General features: G+C 38.9%; 1 protein-coding gene across 1 annotated transcript in view; it reads left to right on the forward strand.

Moving 5' to 3' along the window:
• Positions 1–14,259, forward strand: part of KIF13B (kinesin family member 13B) — a 351,480-nt gene that overhangs the window by 163,418 nt on the left and 173,803 nt on the right. Inside the window, exon 14 of the mRNA XM_007938771.1 lies at positions 4,242–4,372. Coding sequence (XP_007936962.1) covers positions 4,242–4,372 — 131 coding nt within the window. The remainder of the gene's footprint in view (positions 1–4,241; positions 4,373–14,259) is intronic.

Here is a 14,259-nt window from a genome sequence, read left to right on the forward strand (position 1 = left end):
TCGGAAGGAAGGTTGGGCAATCCTACTTCCGTAGTGATACTGCCTTGGAAACCCAAGGAGGGGTCACTATGAGTCGGGGCCGACTCGACGGCACATAATAACAACAACAACAATGTTTTGACAGACATTTTAGAGGTTATAGAATAATTACTATGTTTCCCATTGAATATTAAGATAGCCTTTTTATGATTTCAGCTCCCTTTATCATTTTTGTGGTCCCATACTCTTGTGCAAAGTGAGGACTGACTCTCGTTCTGAGGTGGCCCTGGAAATTTATATTAGCAAGAGCTAACTTTGCCTTAAAAATGTTAACCTAATAATGCACTTTTGTAAAAAGTTTATAAAAATAGATCAGTAAACGAATGAAGAATTACCTCCCAATTTTCCAATACCTAGAGATGATACTGTTCATATTTTTTATCTGTTTCTATACATACATACAGAGTTATACATGCATGAAAGCAGCAGTGAAGAAATCAGATGTTATGTTGCACTGGGCAGATCTGCTGCAAAAGACCTCTTAAAAGTGTTGAAGAGCAAAGATGTCACTTTGAACACTAAGGTGCACCTAATCCAAGCTGTGGTATTTTCTGTCACTTCATATGAAAGGTGAACAGCGAATAAGGAAGACCAAAGAGTTGATGCCTTTGAATTGTCATGTTGGCGAAGAGTACTGAAAATATCATGGAATGAAGAATAAACAAATCTGTCCTGGAAGAAATGCAGCTGGAATGCTTCTTAGAAGCAAGAATGGCCAGACTTCGTCTCACCTACTTTGGTGATGTGGTTAGAAGGGACCAGTAGCTGGAGAGGGATATCATGCTTGGTAAAGTGGGGAGTCAGAGAAAAAGGGGAAAATCATTGAAAAGATGAATTCCATTGGCTGTGACAGTAGGCTCAAGCATAGCAAGGATTTGTGAGGATGGTGTTGGACTGAGCATTGTTTTCATTCCGTTGTACACAGGGTCAATATGAGTCAGAATCAACTCTACGGCACCTAACAACAACAACAATAATAACAGTTTATATTGATACATATTTTTTATTAACAGAAATGGGATCATAGCATGATTGATTCTAATCATCCTTTTGGTTTGTCCACCAGATCTTTCAGGAGAGCTGTCTGCATTTTGCAGTTCTGAATCTTTTCTTTGCATAGATGAGCTCCTAATAGCTAGGCAAGCAAGGGTGATTCTGAAGGATTTTGGGAACATTATACATTTATGTGCTTGATAAAGATTTGTACCAGTGATTCAACAGCAGCTTCAAAGCACATGTCTATCCTGTAATATAGTTCATATTAAAAGTAAATTGCTTTTTGAGTTGTTGCCACTATTTACAATCACTGATTGAGGTGGATGTGAATGGCACGGGCAGCAGTCATTCATTGTTTATGGAACATTGGGCTAAGCTTCAAGAAACCAAAGATGAGTAAGACTTAGTTGTGGCAGCCCTGTAGAAGATCACTATTGGGAGCAATCTGGTTTAAATAGTCTAGTATTTGAATTTTTAAAAAAGACATAAAGATACCTTTCTTTCTTTTTCACCTCTATTTATAAAATACTGTCTTTAGAGTTTTATTTCTGTTATTTAGATATATAAAAAATAATAAATGCTTTTCTGGTTATTGCACCTGGTAATTCTTCCCCTTTCCTTCAGAAATTGAGTGTATGACAATATGGATACTCAGAGGAATTACATAGGCTGCACTAAAATGTTAAGAAAGACTACCTGTGAATCATGAGACTAGTGAATATGTCCTGTCTCTCCACCTCCCCTCCCTTCCTTTCTCTTTCTCTCTTTTTTTGAAGGACTTAGTTGATCAAAGAGATACTCTCAAAAGAGCTACATAAATACCTCATTTATAAAGTAGGCAAGGCTCAGTAAATCCTAGAATAGTTAACTAATTCTCTGCAGTGAAATGAAATCTAAATGGAGGAAGAAAGGTGAAAAACTCATTTCTATCCTTTGATTATTTCTGAGATTTTTAAATATAGTATTTTATATTTGGTAGTTTTCCCATAAAATGAATATATTTTATAATCATTATACCCGACTATCAGTTATAGAGACTGTTATACTATCTCTGATGAACTTTATATTATTTTGCTAACCTTGTACTATCATAGCATGTGGTACTTTAGATACCATTCCACCAACCTAAGATACATTTCTTTTTTTTCTCTCCCTCCTTGATATTTTTGTTGTAGTCTTAGAGCACAATAGGAAAAACTCCTCAAAAGGTTATTTATTAACTTAATCAAACATCAAGCAGTAAGGCTTTGGCAGAGTTGAGCTTTTGGAGCTCAACTCCAATTTCAGTTTGAGATTCCAGTGAATTTGTATTCAAATCACAGTGGATTACAACGTCAAATGTGGGAGATTTAAATTGTTACTTATAATTTCATCTGTATGAATTGGAACTATGTCTATCTCTTGTGTCTCTAGCAGTGGCTCAGTGCCCAGCCTATAATAGGTAATCACTGTAGTGTTTGTTGAACATAAGCAATTTTTCTTCTAGAACTTGGACTAGATATTTCCATGTTTGAGTTAATGTCTTACCCTAAATTGTAACTCATCTGTCAGTAGATATTTAGCATCTACCATGTATCATGAACTATGCTGGTTACTATAGAAGTTACAACAGTACAGCAGGTTGCTGTCTAAGGGGAAAAAATTGTGAAATAGTAAATTATGGTACTGACTATTAAGTATAATCAGTGTTCAGAGAAGGGAGAAATTAGTGTTGGCTAATAGTCAGAAAAAACTTTGCGTAGAAGATGAAGTTCACTAAGATGTCTTGAAAGACACTTTGCATTTAGATAAAGGGAGTTTTCCCAAGAGTGAGGGTGGTGATTGGTATTTACGGGGTTCAGTAGTTGGAGATCTAAGAAGAAGAACATACCAGTATATCTTTTATGAGGTGTTTTAGGGAGACCGTGAGATTTATTTTTATTTTTTAACTTTTTATTGTTTGGGTGAACGTTTGAAGAGCAAATTCAATAGTTCACGTACATTTTGTTTCTTAACATTGATTACAGTTCCCACAATGTAACAGCTCTCTTCCTACTTCCTCCATGTGTTACCTTTTCCATTTGTTCTTTCCAATGCATTCCTGCCTTCTGAGCTTTCTTTCTGTGTAAATGTTACCCTTCTGATCTCCCATGGTTAATTGTTCTTACTAAGGAGTGTACTGGTGTACTTACCTCGTTGTTGTGGTTGGTAGGTGCCCTTGAGTCACTTCTGACTCATAGCAAACCTGTGTATCATAGAACGAAACACTGCCCGGTTCATCTTCACAATCTTTGTTATGCTTGAGCCCATCGTTGTAGCCACTGTGTCAATCCATCTTGTTGAGGGTCTTCTCCCTTTTTGCTGACCTTTCCACTTTGCCAAGTATGAGGTCCTTCTATAGGACTGGTCCCTTCTGAAAACATGACTAAAATACATGAGATGAAATCTGGCCATTCTTGCTTCTAAGGAACATTCTGGCTACATCTCTTGCAAGACAGATTTGTTCATTCTTCTGGCAGTCTGTGATATTTTCACTATCCTTTGCCAGCATCACATTTCAAATGCATCACATCTTTTTTGTCCTTCATATTAATTGTCCAGCTTTCACATACTTATGAGGCTATTGAAAAAGAGGTTTTGCAGCAGATTTGCCTAATTCAATACATTGTCTGATCTCTTGATTGCTGCTTCTATTGGCTGCTAATTTTGGATCCACCGAAAATGAAATTCTTGACAACTTCAGTCTTCTATTTATTATGATGTTGCTTATTGTTCCAGTTGTGAGGATTATTATTATTATTGTTTTATGTTGAGGTGTAATCAATACTGAAGAGTATAGTTTTTGATCTTCATCTGTGAGTGCTTCAAGTCATCTTCACTTTCAGCAAGCAAGGTCTTGGTCTGTAGACACAGATAATGATTTCAGAGTAGTAGAAAATGTTTGGATTCAGGATTGCCATTAAAAAAATAATCATTATAATATATACATGAATGTAAAATTACAGTTTTAAGTTTAAAAGGTAAATACTCAGGTCAATGAATTATTTCTTATAAGAAAACATAACTTACAGAATGAATTTCGGTGTAAGCACAGAGATTCCTCCACTACTCATTTGTTTTAAAAATATTTTAGCTAAGATATTGTGTAAAAGGGCTCAAAGTAGATTATTTCAGTTTCTGTATATATCAGAATATAATATTGATCAGTGAATTTGATTCTTTCTTAGGAACATACATTGATAGGATCAGCAAATTCCCAAGATATCCAACTATGTGGAATGGGAATTCTTCCTGAACACTGTATTATAGACATCACATCAGAAGGCCAGGTTATGCTGACTCCTCAAAAGAACACCAGGTAATGTACTTTGTTTTGTTGTTGTCAGGTGTCATCGAGTTGGTTCTGACTCATAGCAACCTCATGTACAACAGAATGAACACTGCCTGGTCCATCATCATAATTGTTGCTGTGTTTGAACCCATTGTTATAGCCAGTGTGTCAGTCACTGAGGGTCTTCCTCTTTTTGGCTGACCCTCTACTTTATCAAGCATGATGTCTTTCTCCATGGACTGGTCCCTCCTGATAACATGTCCAAAGTATGTGAGCTGAAGTCTTCCCATCCTTCCTTTCAAGGAATGTTCTGATTGCACAAGGGGCAAGGAGGCAGCATGTTTTCACCTCCTTTAACCACACAAGAAGAAGACAGAATCAGCAGCCCAAGGCCTATTCCTGTGAGGCCAGACATGCTGCCACCCTCCAGCCCTCTTGTCAACTTTGATATCAGCTGTCCCTCTTGTGGCAGCCACCACCTCTCTGTGGGGTTTGATAATTCACTGCAGTGGCACACAGAACTCACAGATTATAGTGTTTATTAGGGAAGCAGTAGGCTACAATTCAAGTTCAGGAACATGCTCAGTCTCTCTCAGCCAGTGGTCTCTCTCAGTAGAACGTCTCTCTAGGGCATCTCTCTCTCTCTCTTTCAGCAGCGTGTCTCACTCATGTCTCTCAGCAAGCATGTCTCTCTCAGCTGGTAGTCAGATTCCTTCTGTGTCTAGGAGGGCTCCTTTTGAGCCTGACAGAGTGGTCAAAACTAACCAGTCCCAACATCAGAGTTCTACACACCTGAGAGAGAGTGAATTTCCTAGAAGATTGCTTCATGCTGCTCCAACAGAAATACACCAGGCTGATAACTTTAACAATCAGCTACTCAGTTGCTCACAGCAAAGTGGGAGTTACAAAGACTATGGCTAGAAAAGCTATACTATGTAATTTACTACACTGAGGCCAACCTCTGGTTTTTTTAGTTATCATCCCTTTTATACTTCAAAAATTAACATCCCCTTCATAATCAGTTAAAGAATAACTACACCCATGAAAGGGTGTAAGCCAGCCACTTCATGCCTTTATCTTCCCCCATTTTAGATAGCCAATATCTAATTTGCCCACCCCTATCAAACCCACCAGCCACTCCTCAGAAGGAAGATGGGGCAATCTACTTCCGTAGTGATACTGCCTCAGAAACCCAAGGAGAGGTCACTGAGTCGGGTCTGACTCGATGGCACATAACAACAACAACAACAACATCAAACCAGTACTCTGAGGAGAAAAGCATGTTCTCTTCTCTCTGAAGAATCTTCTGTTCTGCTTGGAAACTTGGGCATCTGTGTCCATAAACAAGCAAAGTCCAGCCTAGAACAAGCTATCAAATTGCAGCAACTTAACACTAGCTCAGTGTCAAACATCTTCCTCTTCATTTGGTCATGTTCTGGTCAGCTCAGCCCTAGCCATCCCAGCTAGGTTATGGGTTCCAGCTGCCAAGTTTGGGAGTCACACTCTTCCCTTCAGACCAGCCAGCACCTTCTCTCCCTCATCCTCAGTCTTCAGTGACTATTTCAATGCCCGCAGGCTCACCACTCCATGCACTTCAGACCAACCAGCCCTTCATCTCATCCCTAGCCTCTGTGGCCTAGGTCAAAGAGTACCAAACTCAAGCCGGTTTCTTCATTGCTGCCTTCCCCCATTTCCACTCTTCAAGTGTACCCAGGTGGTCACAAGCCAGCTGCATACAAGGCCGTCTACTCGCCAGCTTCCTTTAACTTGCAGTCCTGGAAGGGGTTTCCCTCATGGACCACGAACTCCTGCCTTGTTGCACCCAAAGCCAAAGTGCTTGCTTGAAATTCAAAAAGCCAAACAGTCATTTTTTTTCTCTTCAGATCCTTTCTTCAAATGCAAATCTTCTGTTTTCTCAGTAGTTCTGTTGTTGTTGTTGTTGTCGTTGTATGCCCCGAGTCAGACCTGACTCATAGAGACCCTCCTTGGGTTTCCGAGGTAGTATATCACTAGGGAAGTAGATTGCCCAACCTTCCTTCTGAGGAGTAGTTCTAGGTGGGTCTTTTCAAATGCAAATTTCCTCACTCAGCAGATTCTGGGTGGGGCTCAGGTTTTCTACCTAAGCCTCCTATACTCTACACACAGGGTTTGAAATAAAAGCCTGTGTTTCTTCTGGGCAAATTCTGTTTCCCCTTTTAACATACCCAATCAAATATTGACTGAAGGTGAATTTACACACTCTGTTATCCATACCCCATAATCATTTCCAATGTACAAGTAGGTGAGAGAACTTTCAATATCCATAACACATAATCTAAAACACATAGTCCTTTTTAAGACATTCCAGTTTCATTTCTTCCCCTTAATTATTTTCCCATTCTATGTATATGACCTGGGGCCTTTGGCTGGGTGTAACCAAAAGCCCTAGCCTCTGGGCCAGTTATCTCCTTTAATAGGTAACACCAAGCAAAGTAACCATCTAAGAATCCACAGTTTCACTTCCCAGGCCCCTTCCGTCTTTCTTTTACAAAATCTCATGCTCTTTCTTTTACAAAATCTCATGCTCTTTCTTTTACAAAATCTCATGAGTTTGGAGCCTCTGCAACAAATCACTGCTTCTGACACCAACTGCTAAAGGGACAAGGAGGTGGTGTCTTTTGACCTCCTCCAACTACACAAGAGGAAGACAGAATCACCATCAGCAGCCCAAGGCTTGTTCCTATGAGGGCAGACATGCTGCCACCCAACAGCCCTCTTATCAGCCTTGATACCAGCCATCCCTCTTGCAGCACCTACCACCTCTCTGGGGGTTCGATAATTCACTGCAGTGGTGCACAGAACTCACAGATTATGGAGTTTATTAGGGAAGCAACAGGCTACAATTCAAGTTCAGGAACATGCTTAGTCTCTCTCGGCCCATCTCTTTCAGGCCGTGGTCTCTCTCAGTAACATGTCTCTCTCCCAGCAGTGCATCTCTCTCGCGGCACTCTCTCATCAATGAGTCTCTTTCACGTTTCTTTCTCAGCAAGCACATCTCTCTCAGCCAGTAGTCAGAGATATTCCTTCTGCATCTAGGAGGGCTCCTTTTGAACCTGGCCAAATGGCCAGAACCAACCAATCCCATCATCAGTGTTCTACACACCTGAGAAAGAGCAAACTTCCCAGAAGATTGCTTCATGCCGCTCCAACAGAAATATACTAGGTCGATAACTTTAACAATCAGCTACTCGGTTGCTCATAGCAAAGTAGAAGTTAAAAGACTATGGCTAGAAAAACCATACCATGTAATTTACTACACTGTACTGTTTTTACTAATTCCAAGAGAGAGGTGTTCATTTTTGCAGTCTGTGGTATATTCAATATTCTTCACCAACACCATAAATTCAAATGCATCAATTCTTCTTTGGTCTTCCTTATTCATACTCCAGATTTTGCATACACATGAGGTGATTTATGATGGCTTGTGTAAGGCACACCTTAGTCTTCAAGGTAACATCTTTGCTTGTTAACGCTAAAGAGGTCTTGCATCATGCAAGCCCACCACAGTATAACAAACCAACAGATGAGTGGTGGAAATGTTAGTGTTAATGCTGTAATAATATTTACAAAGAAGAAAGTATACTAGTGGCAGTGTTGTAAGGGGTATTGGCTTTTGTTGTCTTCATGTAATTAAGACATTCAGTTAGTTACCAAAGCCTTTATATTTAACTTTTTAATATCTTCTAAATCCATCCCTTTCTATACCCACTACCTTGATTGGAACTTCTGCCGGCACCCTAATCTTCCTGCTGGTCCACTTACCACACATTGAATATTTTTGGTTGAAAACCTCTTACATCACTTCCTTGTATCTACTGTCCCTCTGCTTTTGCTATTCCTTTAACTTGGTAGCTCTTGTTTGAGCTTCAAGGTTAAGCTCTGGCATTATGTACTTTGGAGAATTCCCAATTCGGTCTAAATTAAGTGGCCCTAGTTTGGACTACCATTGCACCTTATGATTCCCATTATCTTAACACTTCATATTGTATTCTTGTGGGCTGTTAGCCTTTGTCACTTTGAATTTCTTGATGGCAGGATTGTTCTTGTTTGCCTGTCTATTCCTAGCATGTAACATAAGCCTAGTAGATAAAAAGTGCTCAATAAATAAATGAGTGAATCAAGAGGCACAACATTATATAAGTTAAATGTTGGTTAGTTTTTTGCTTAAGCAATAAAATTGTTATCACCTAGTTTACAAGTTGGTTAACTGAGTTACAGTGATCTTCCAAATGTTGACACTTTTTATTATATGATGTAAGAAATCATTAGTATCACCAACTGATTTTATCTTACAGTCTTAAAATTTTTTTAGTAGTATTTTATTGTATTTTCAGTGAAAGTTTGTACAGCAAATTAGGTTCCCATTAAAAAACTTCCACACATTCAAAATCATAAAAAAGACTAGGCTTATCAGTCTAATAAAGACTGGTGAAACACCCAAGACTATGGCCCATAGTCACACTTTGGGCCTGAAATGAACTTACTCCAATGGCTTCCAGCCAAATCATAGAGAGGCATATAAGGTGAACATTTACACCAGGTAGGTACACTCCTTAGAATTAGCAAACGTGGGAGATCAGAAGGGTAGTGTTTGCATAGGGAGATAGCTCAGGGCAGAAATACATGGAAAAGAAGGACACAGGGAAAAGGTAGCCACAGGGAGGAAGAGGGAAAAAATTTTTTTTCTACATAATTTGCTTAGTGACTTTAGTTTCGTTTTATACAGTGTGTCCACTTTCTCATTATTTCTGTTCTGGTTGTTCAGTTTCCAGTAATCTAGTTTCCCTGGCCCTTTACCTTCTCATCTTTGCTTTAGAATAAGTGTTAACCATTAGATGATTCTTTGTGTGTGTGTCTGTGTGTGTGTGTTTATATATATAGTGAGCCAATCTCTTATTTAGCTAAAAGATGACCTCGTGGAATAGTTTTGGTTCAAGGTTTAAAGAGTATCTCAGAGCAATAATTGTGAGGAGTCCTCCAGTCTCAACTGGTCCAGTATTTGGACTTTTAAAATATTTGAGTTCTCTGTCACATTTTGCTCCCATGCTATCAGGATCCATCTGTCATGTTCCTGATCAAAATAGTCATTAGTAGCAGCCAGTCACCATCTAGTTCTTTTGGTCTCAGAATAGATGAGGTTGTAATTCATGTAGACTGTTATTCCTGTAAACTGGTTTCTTCTCTGCGGCTTTGGTTCCCTTGATTCTCTTTTACTGTGGATGCACAGAGACAAATAGATTTATCTTACATGGCTAGACAAGCTTTTAAGATCCAGATGCTACTCACCAAATTAGGACAGAACATAACTTTATGTATTATGCCAGTTGACCAAGTTGTCCCTTGAGTTGGTGGTCCTAAGCCTTGAGACCCTGTAAACCAGTCACACAGTATGTTTAATAAGTATCCGTATTTGTGCCTCCTATGTGATTTATTGTTAGTTATGTGTAGCATAGTGGCTAAAGCACTTGACTGCTAACCAGAAGGCTGGCAGTTCAAACCCACCAGCCACTCCTCGGAAGGAAGGTTGGACAATCCTACTTCCGTAGTGATACTGCCTCGGAAACCCAAGGAGGGGTCGCTATGAGTCGGGGCCGAATCGACGGCACATAACAACAACAACAATGTGTTTAAATGAATACATAACCCACTTAAACCCACCCACTGCCGTTGAGTTGATTGTGATTCATAGCAACCATATAGGATAGAATAGAACAGTCCCATAGGGTTGCCAAGGCTGTAAATCTTTAAGAAAGGCATACTGTCATCTTTCTCCTGTGGAGTGGCTGGTGGGTTTAAACTGCCAACTTTTTGGTTAGCAATCAAATGCTTTAACCATTGCATCACAAGAGCTCCTATAGATGCATGCACACACATACACAGACACATACACACTTGCATATAGATACATCCATATATGCCCACCTGTGTATACACATACACATACCTATACACTTGCTGCATACATACATACACATGTGTCTGCACTCCTATTATTTAGTTGTTGCTGCACTGTTGTATATGTCCTAGCATTACCAAAAACCTCTTTTTTTCCTGCATATTTCTTAGTAACATCATTTACCTTGGTCACGCTGTGCATACTTGACCCACATTTGGTATTACATTTCCCATCCCTCAAAATAACAAATGTTTACTATCTAGAGAGTGATCTCGCCTTGCCCCCACCTGTTTCTGGTAAAAACCAATTAAAAAGTAAAGCTCACCGCAATCGAGTTGATTCAACTTATAGCAACCTCTCCTTGGGTTTCCAAGGTAGTATCTCTATGGGAGTAGATTGCTCAATCTTCCTTCTGAGGAGTGGCTGGTGAATAAGAACTGCTTGCCTTCTGGTTAGCAGTCATATGCCTTAGCACTATGCCACCAGAGTTCACCTATCCCTAGTAGTTCAGTAAATATTAGTTTCAATATGTATACTATTCTTATCTTTTTATAATAGACCATACAGTATTTGTCTTTTTGTGATTGACTTGTTTCACTAAGCATAATGTCCTTCAATTTCATCTATAGTATAATACATTTTGAGAATTATTCTTTATGACTGCATAGTACTCTAGTGTGTGTGTATACTTCATTTTTTTATCCTTTCATCCATTGATGGGCACTTAGTTTGTTTCCATATATTTTGCTACTGTGAATAGCAATTATGAATATTTTGATTGTCAGTACCGATGAATATCGGTATGCATATGTCTGATTGTGTCTTTAGTAGTAGATCTTTCATATGTACAATCTTTACGTATTCCTGAAGCTATCAAGCTCATGATGAAGGATACAGGTGAGAAAGCAGAAAAAAATATCAGCTCCTAATATTGAGAAACTGGCTTGGAACTTACAGCTAGGCCATATTATTTCTCCTATTAGTTTATAAACAATCTTATAGAATACCAACCTCATACAAGGTTACTCTGAAACCATGATAAAATATGTGCAAAAATGTTCTGACCTCCTCTAACCCTACAAGGGGAAGGCAGGATTACCAGCAGTAACCCAAGGCCTATTACTGCAAGGCCAGACATGTTGCCTCCCTCCAGTCCTTTCTCCAACCGTTCCTCCCAGAGCACCCACCACCTCTCTCCTGGGTTCGATAATTCACTGCAGTGGCCACACAGAACTCACGGATTACGGGGTTTATTAGGGAAGCACCAGGCTACAACTCAAGTTCAGGAAGAACACTCAGTCTCTCTCCCAGCCCACCGTCCCTCAGCCAACAGTCTCTCACAGTCTCTTTCCCAGCAGTGCTGGTCCCTCGGTGTCTCACTCATCGATGCATGTCTCTTGCGTCTCTTTCCCAGCAGTGCGTGTCTCTTTCAGGGGCGCGTGTCTCTTTCAGCAGCACGTCTTCCTCCACCAGCAATCAGAGAGAGAGTTCTGCCTCTAGGAGGCCTCCTTTTGAGCCCGGCAGGGTGGTCAAACTAGCCAATCATAGCATCAGAACTCTAAGCACGTGAGAGAGAGTGGGAACTTCCCAGAACATTGTATTGTGCCACGCCCAACAGAAATAACCCAGGTGGGCGACTTTAAAATCAGGATCTCCTCCGTAGCTAATAGCAATTCCCACCTTAGAGTTTACAAAGACTTATGGGTAGAAAAGCCACACTAAGTAATTTACTACACCGCAATATGGCAAAGCAGACTGCTTAATAATTTTATTTAAACACAGACAAAAACAAGGTCGCTGTACCACTCTCAAAGTAACAGGTCTCATTTTAGTAACTCCTGCTTATTTATCAATTCCAACTTTATTTTTGTTCTAGTCCTCCCTCCCTATAGATAAGATTTATTGAGAATGCAATCATGTAACTACACCTGCTTTCTAGCAGCATTCAGTCTATAGAGAACCAACTCTTCCTAAGACCTTCTCCCAGATCATGCAACCAAAGACTAAGTCCTATAATGGGTTCTAACACACTCTTACTGAGATACTCTCTGATCCCCCATAGTGAGTCATTTCCCTCTACCCAACAAGTAATAAAATTTACTTGTTCAGCTGTAGGTATGTTCCTAGTAGTTTTTGGCTAGAGGAGACTGTCACAAGTTTATTAAAATTTTAATTTTCACATGAAAGCTTAAATTTTATCATTGGCAACAATGATAAACTGTTGGTTATTTTACTTAAAGTAGCAGGCTTACTTGGCTCGTTTTCAAGAAAATGTCTGCTAAAGATACAAGTTTGCCCGCCCTGTGCCATCGTCATAATCCTTGCTATGCTTAAGCCCATCATTGCAGCCACTTTTTAGAATTAAGATTTAATAAATGTAATAATTTTTACTGCTTCATTAAGGACATTTTTAAGTGAAACTGTCTTTTTTCCTTTTTTGATTGGGAGTGCATGACAGTGAATAGTCCAATGACTACTAATAATTTTTGGTGTCACTGCCTTGATTCATGCTGACACATCAGCAGTTTTACTCACCATTACTTTTGCACCATCTGTAAACATGTCAGCACAGTGAAAAATAGCAAATAACCTGTTGAATATTATGAATATAGTTTTTGTTTTTGAGACTGCTCATGGACAACACTTAGAGAACTGCTATTATGTTCATGCTTTTACTTATCATGGTTTAACTGCTGTTGCTTTTAAAAATAAGCCTTTATATGTTTTTGCCTTTATTAAACTCCTCACTATATTTAAAAAATTTATAGTCATAAAGACTAAAATCTGCTCATTTTAGTACGTCCCCTGTTATCAACAAATTTAATCATGACTGTTTTTTGAGTCTGTACTTTGAATCATCAGACTAAAGGGATATAAAGTTCAGAGTTTTAGTGTTTAGAAACCTACAGAGTGAGTGAAACCTAGATAGGGAGAGTAAGATTTTTTTTGTGTGTGTGTATATAAATGAAAAATAATGAACACCATAAAGCCAGGTAAGTGCTTTAGGAGTTTAAAGAAAATAAGATAATGTAGGCTGGAGTGTACAGCAGACTTTACAAAGGAAGTAGAAGCTAAACTGGGCATTGAAAGATGAGTAAGAATTGGGGGACGAGGGTGGCAAAGAATGAGAACCTTATTCCAGGTTCTAGAACTTACATTAGCTTGGATTTGAAGAAAGAGTCAATCATTTTTAGAGTATAGAAGATAAACTTTTTTTGTGTCAGGAGTTGAGAGTCGACTAGAGGAGGGAAATGAGATAGAGGGAGGGCTTTCTTGTTTAGGGCCTTTAATATCAAGTTAAAGAATTTGAACTTCAGATGACACTGGTATTCCAGGAATATCAGTCTTATAGTGATGCATAATTTTATTTCTTGTTCCTCCAAATTCTTCCCCTTAATTTCTTTCTACTTATTATTTCTATGATTGAACTGCATTGTCAGGATGAACAGTCAAGTGGCTCTGATAAGTCTCTGTGTTGAAAGGATATGATATTTCTTCTATGCTATTGCAAGTTTTAGGAAGATTTTAAAGTAGGCCTCACTTCTCATTACTGATATCTGTAGAAATCTTAGAGTCTATGGTTCAATGACTGTTTTCATCCACATAGATTGGACACACTTGTCCCAGTTACAGTGTATACTAACATCTTTTTATTGCTTGCTGTAATGTTTCTATATTTACCCTCTAATATGCTACACAGGTGGTACCCAATTTATGATGTATTCCAGTGACAACAAACCATACTCTCTCTCTTTTCTTTTTTTCTTCATTCATCTTAGTAATATGTACTACATACAATGTTAAAGTATATCTGTAAGTTTATATGTCTTTTTCCAACCTCCAGAGACAAAGATCCAATTTATAAAGATACTGATAATAAAAGGCAATAACCATGAAAAGTAAGAAAAAAACTGAGGTATTAAACTTGCATCAGAACTGACTTATGATGGAGTCATTGAAATGGAACATGTATGTAAGT

This window comes from Orycteropus afer, unplaced genomic scaffold (assembly GCF_000298275.1).
Source record: "Orycteropus afer afer isolate SDZICR_OR568_19922 unplaced genomic scaffold, OryAfe1.0 scaffold00053, whole genome shotgun sequence".
Classification (NCBI taxonomy): domain Eukaryota; kingdom Metazoa; phylum Chordata; class Mammalia; order Tubulidentata; family Orycteropodidae; genus Orycteropus; species Orycteropus afer.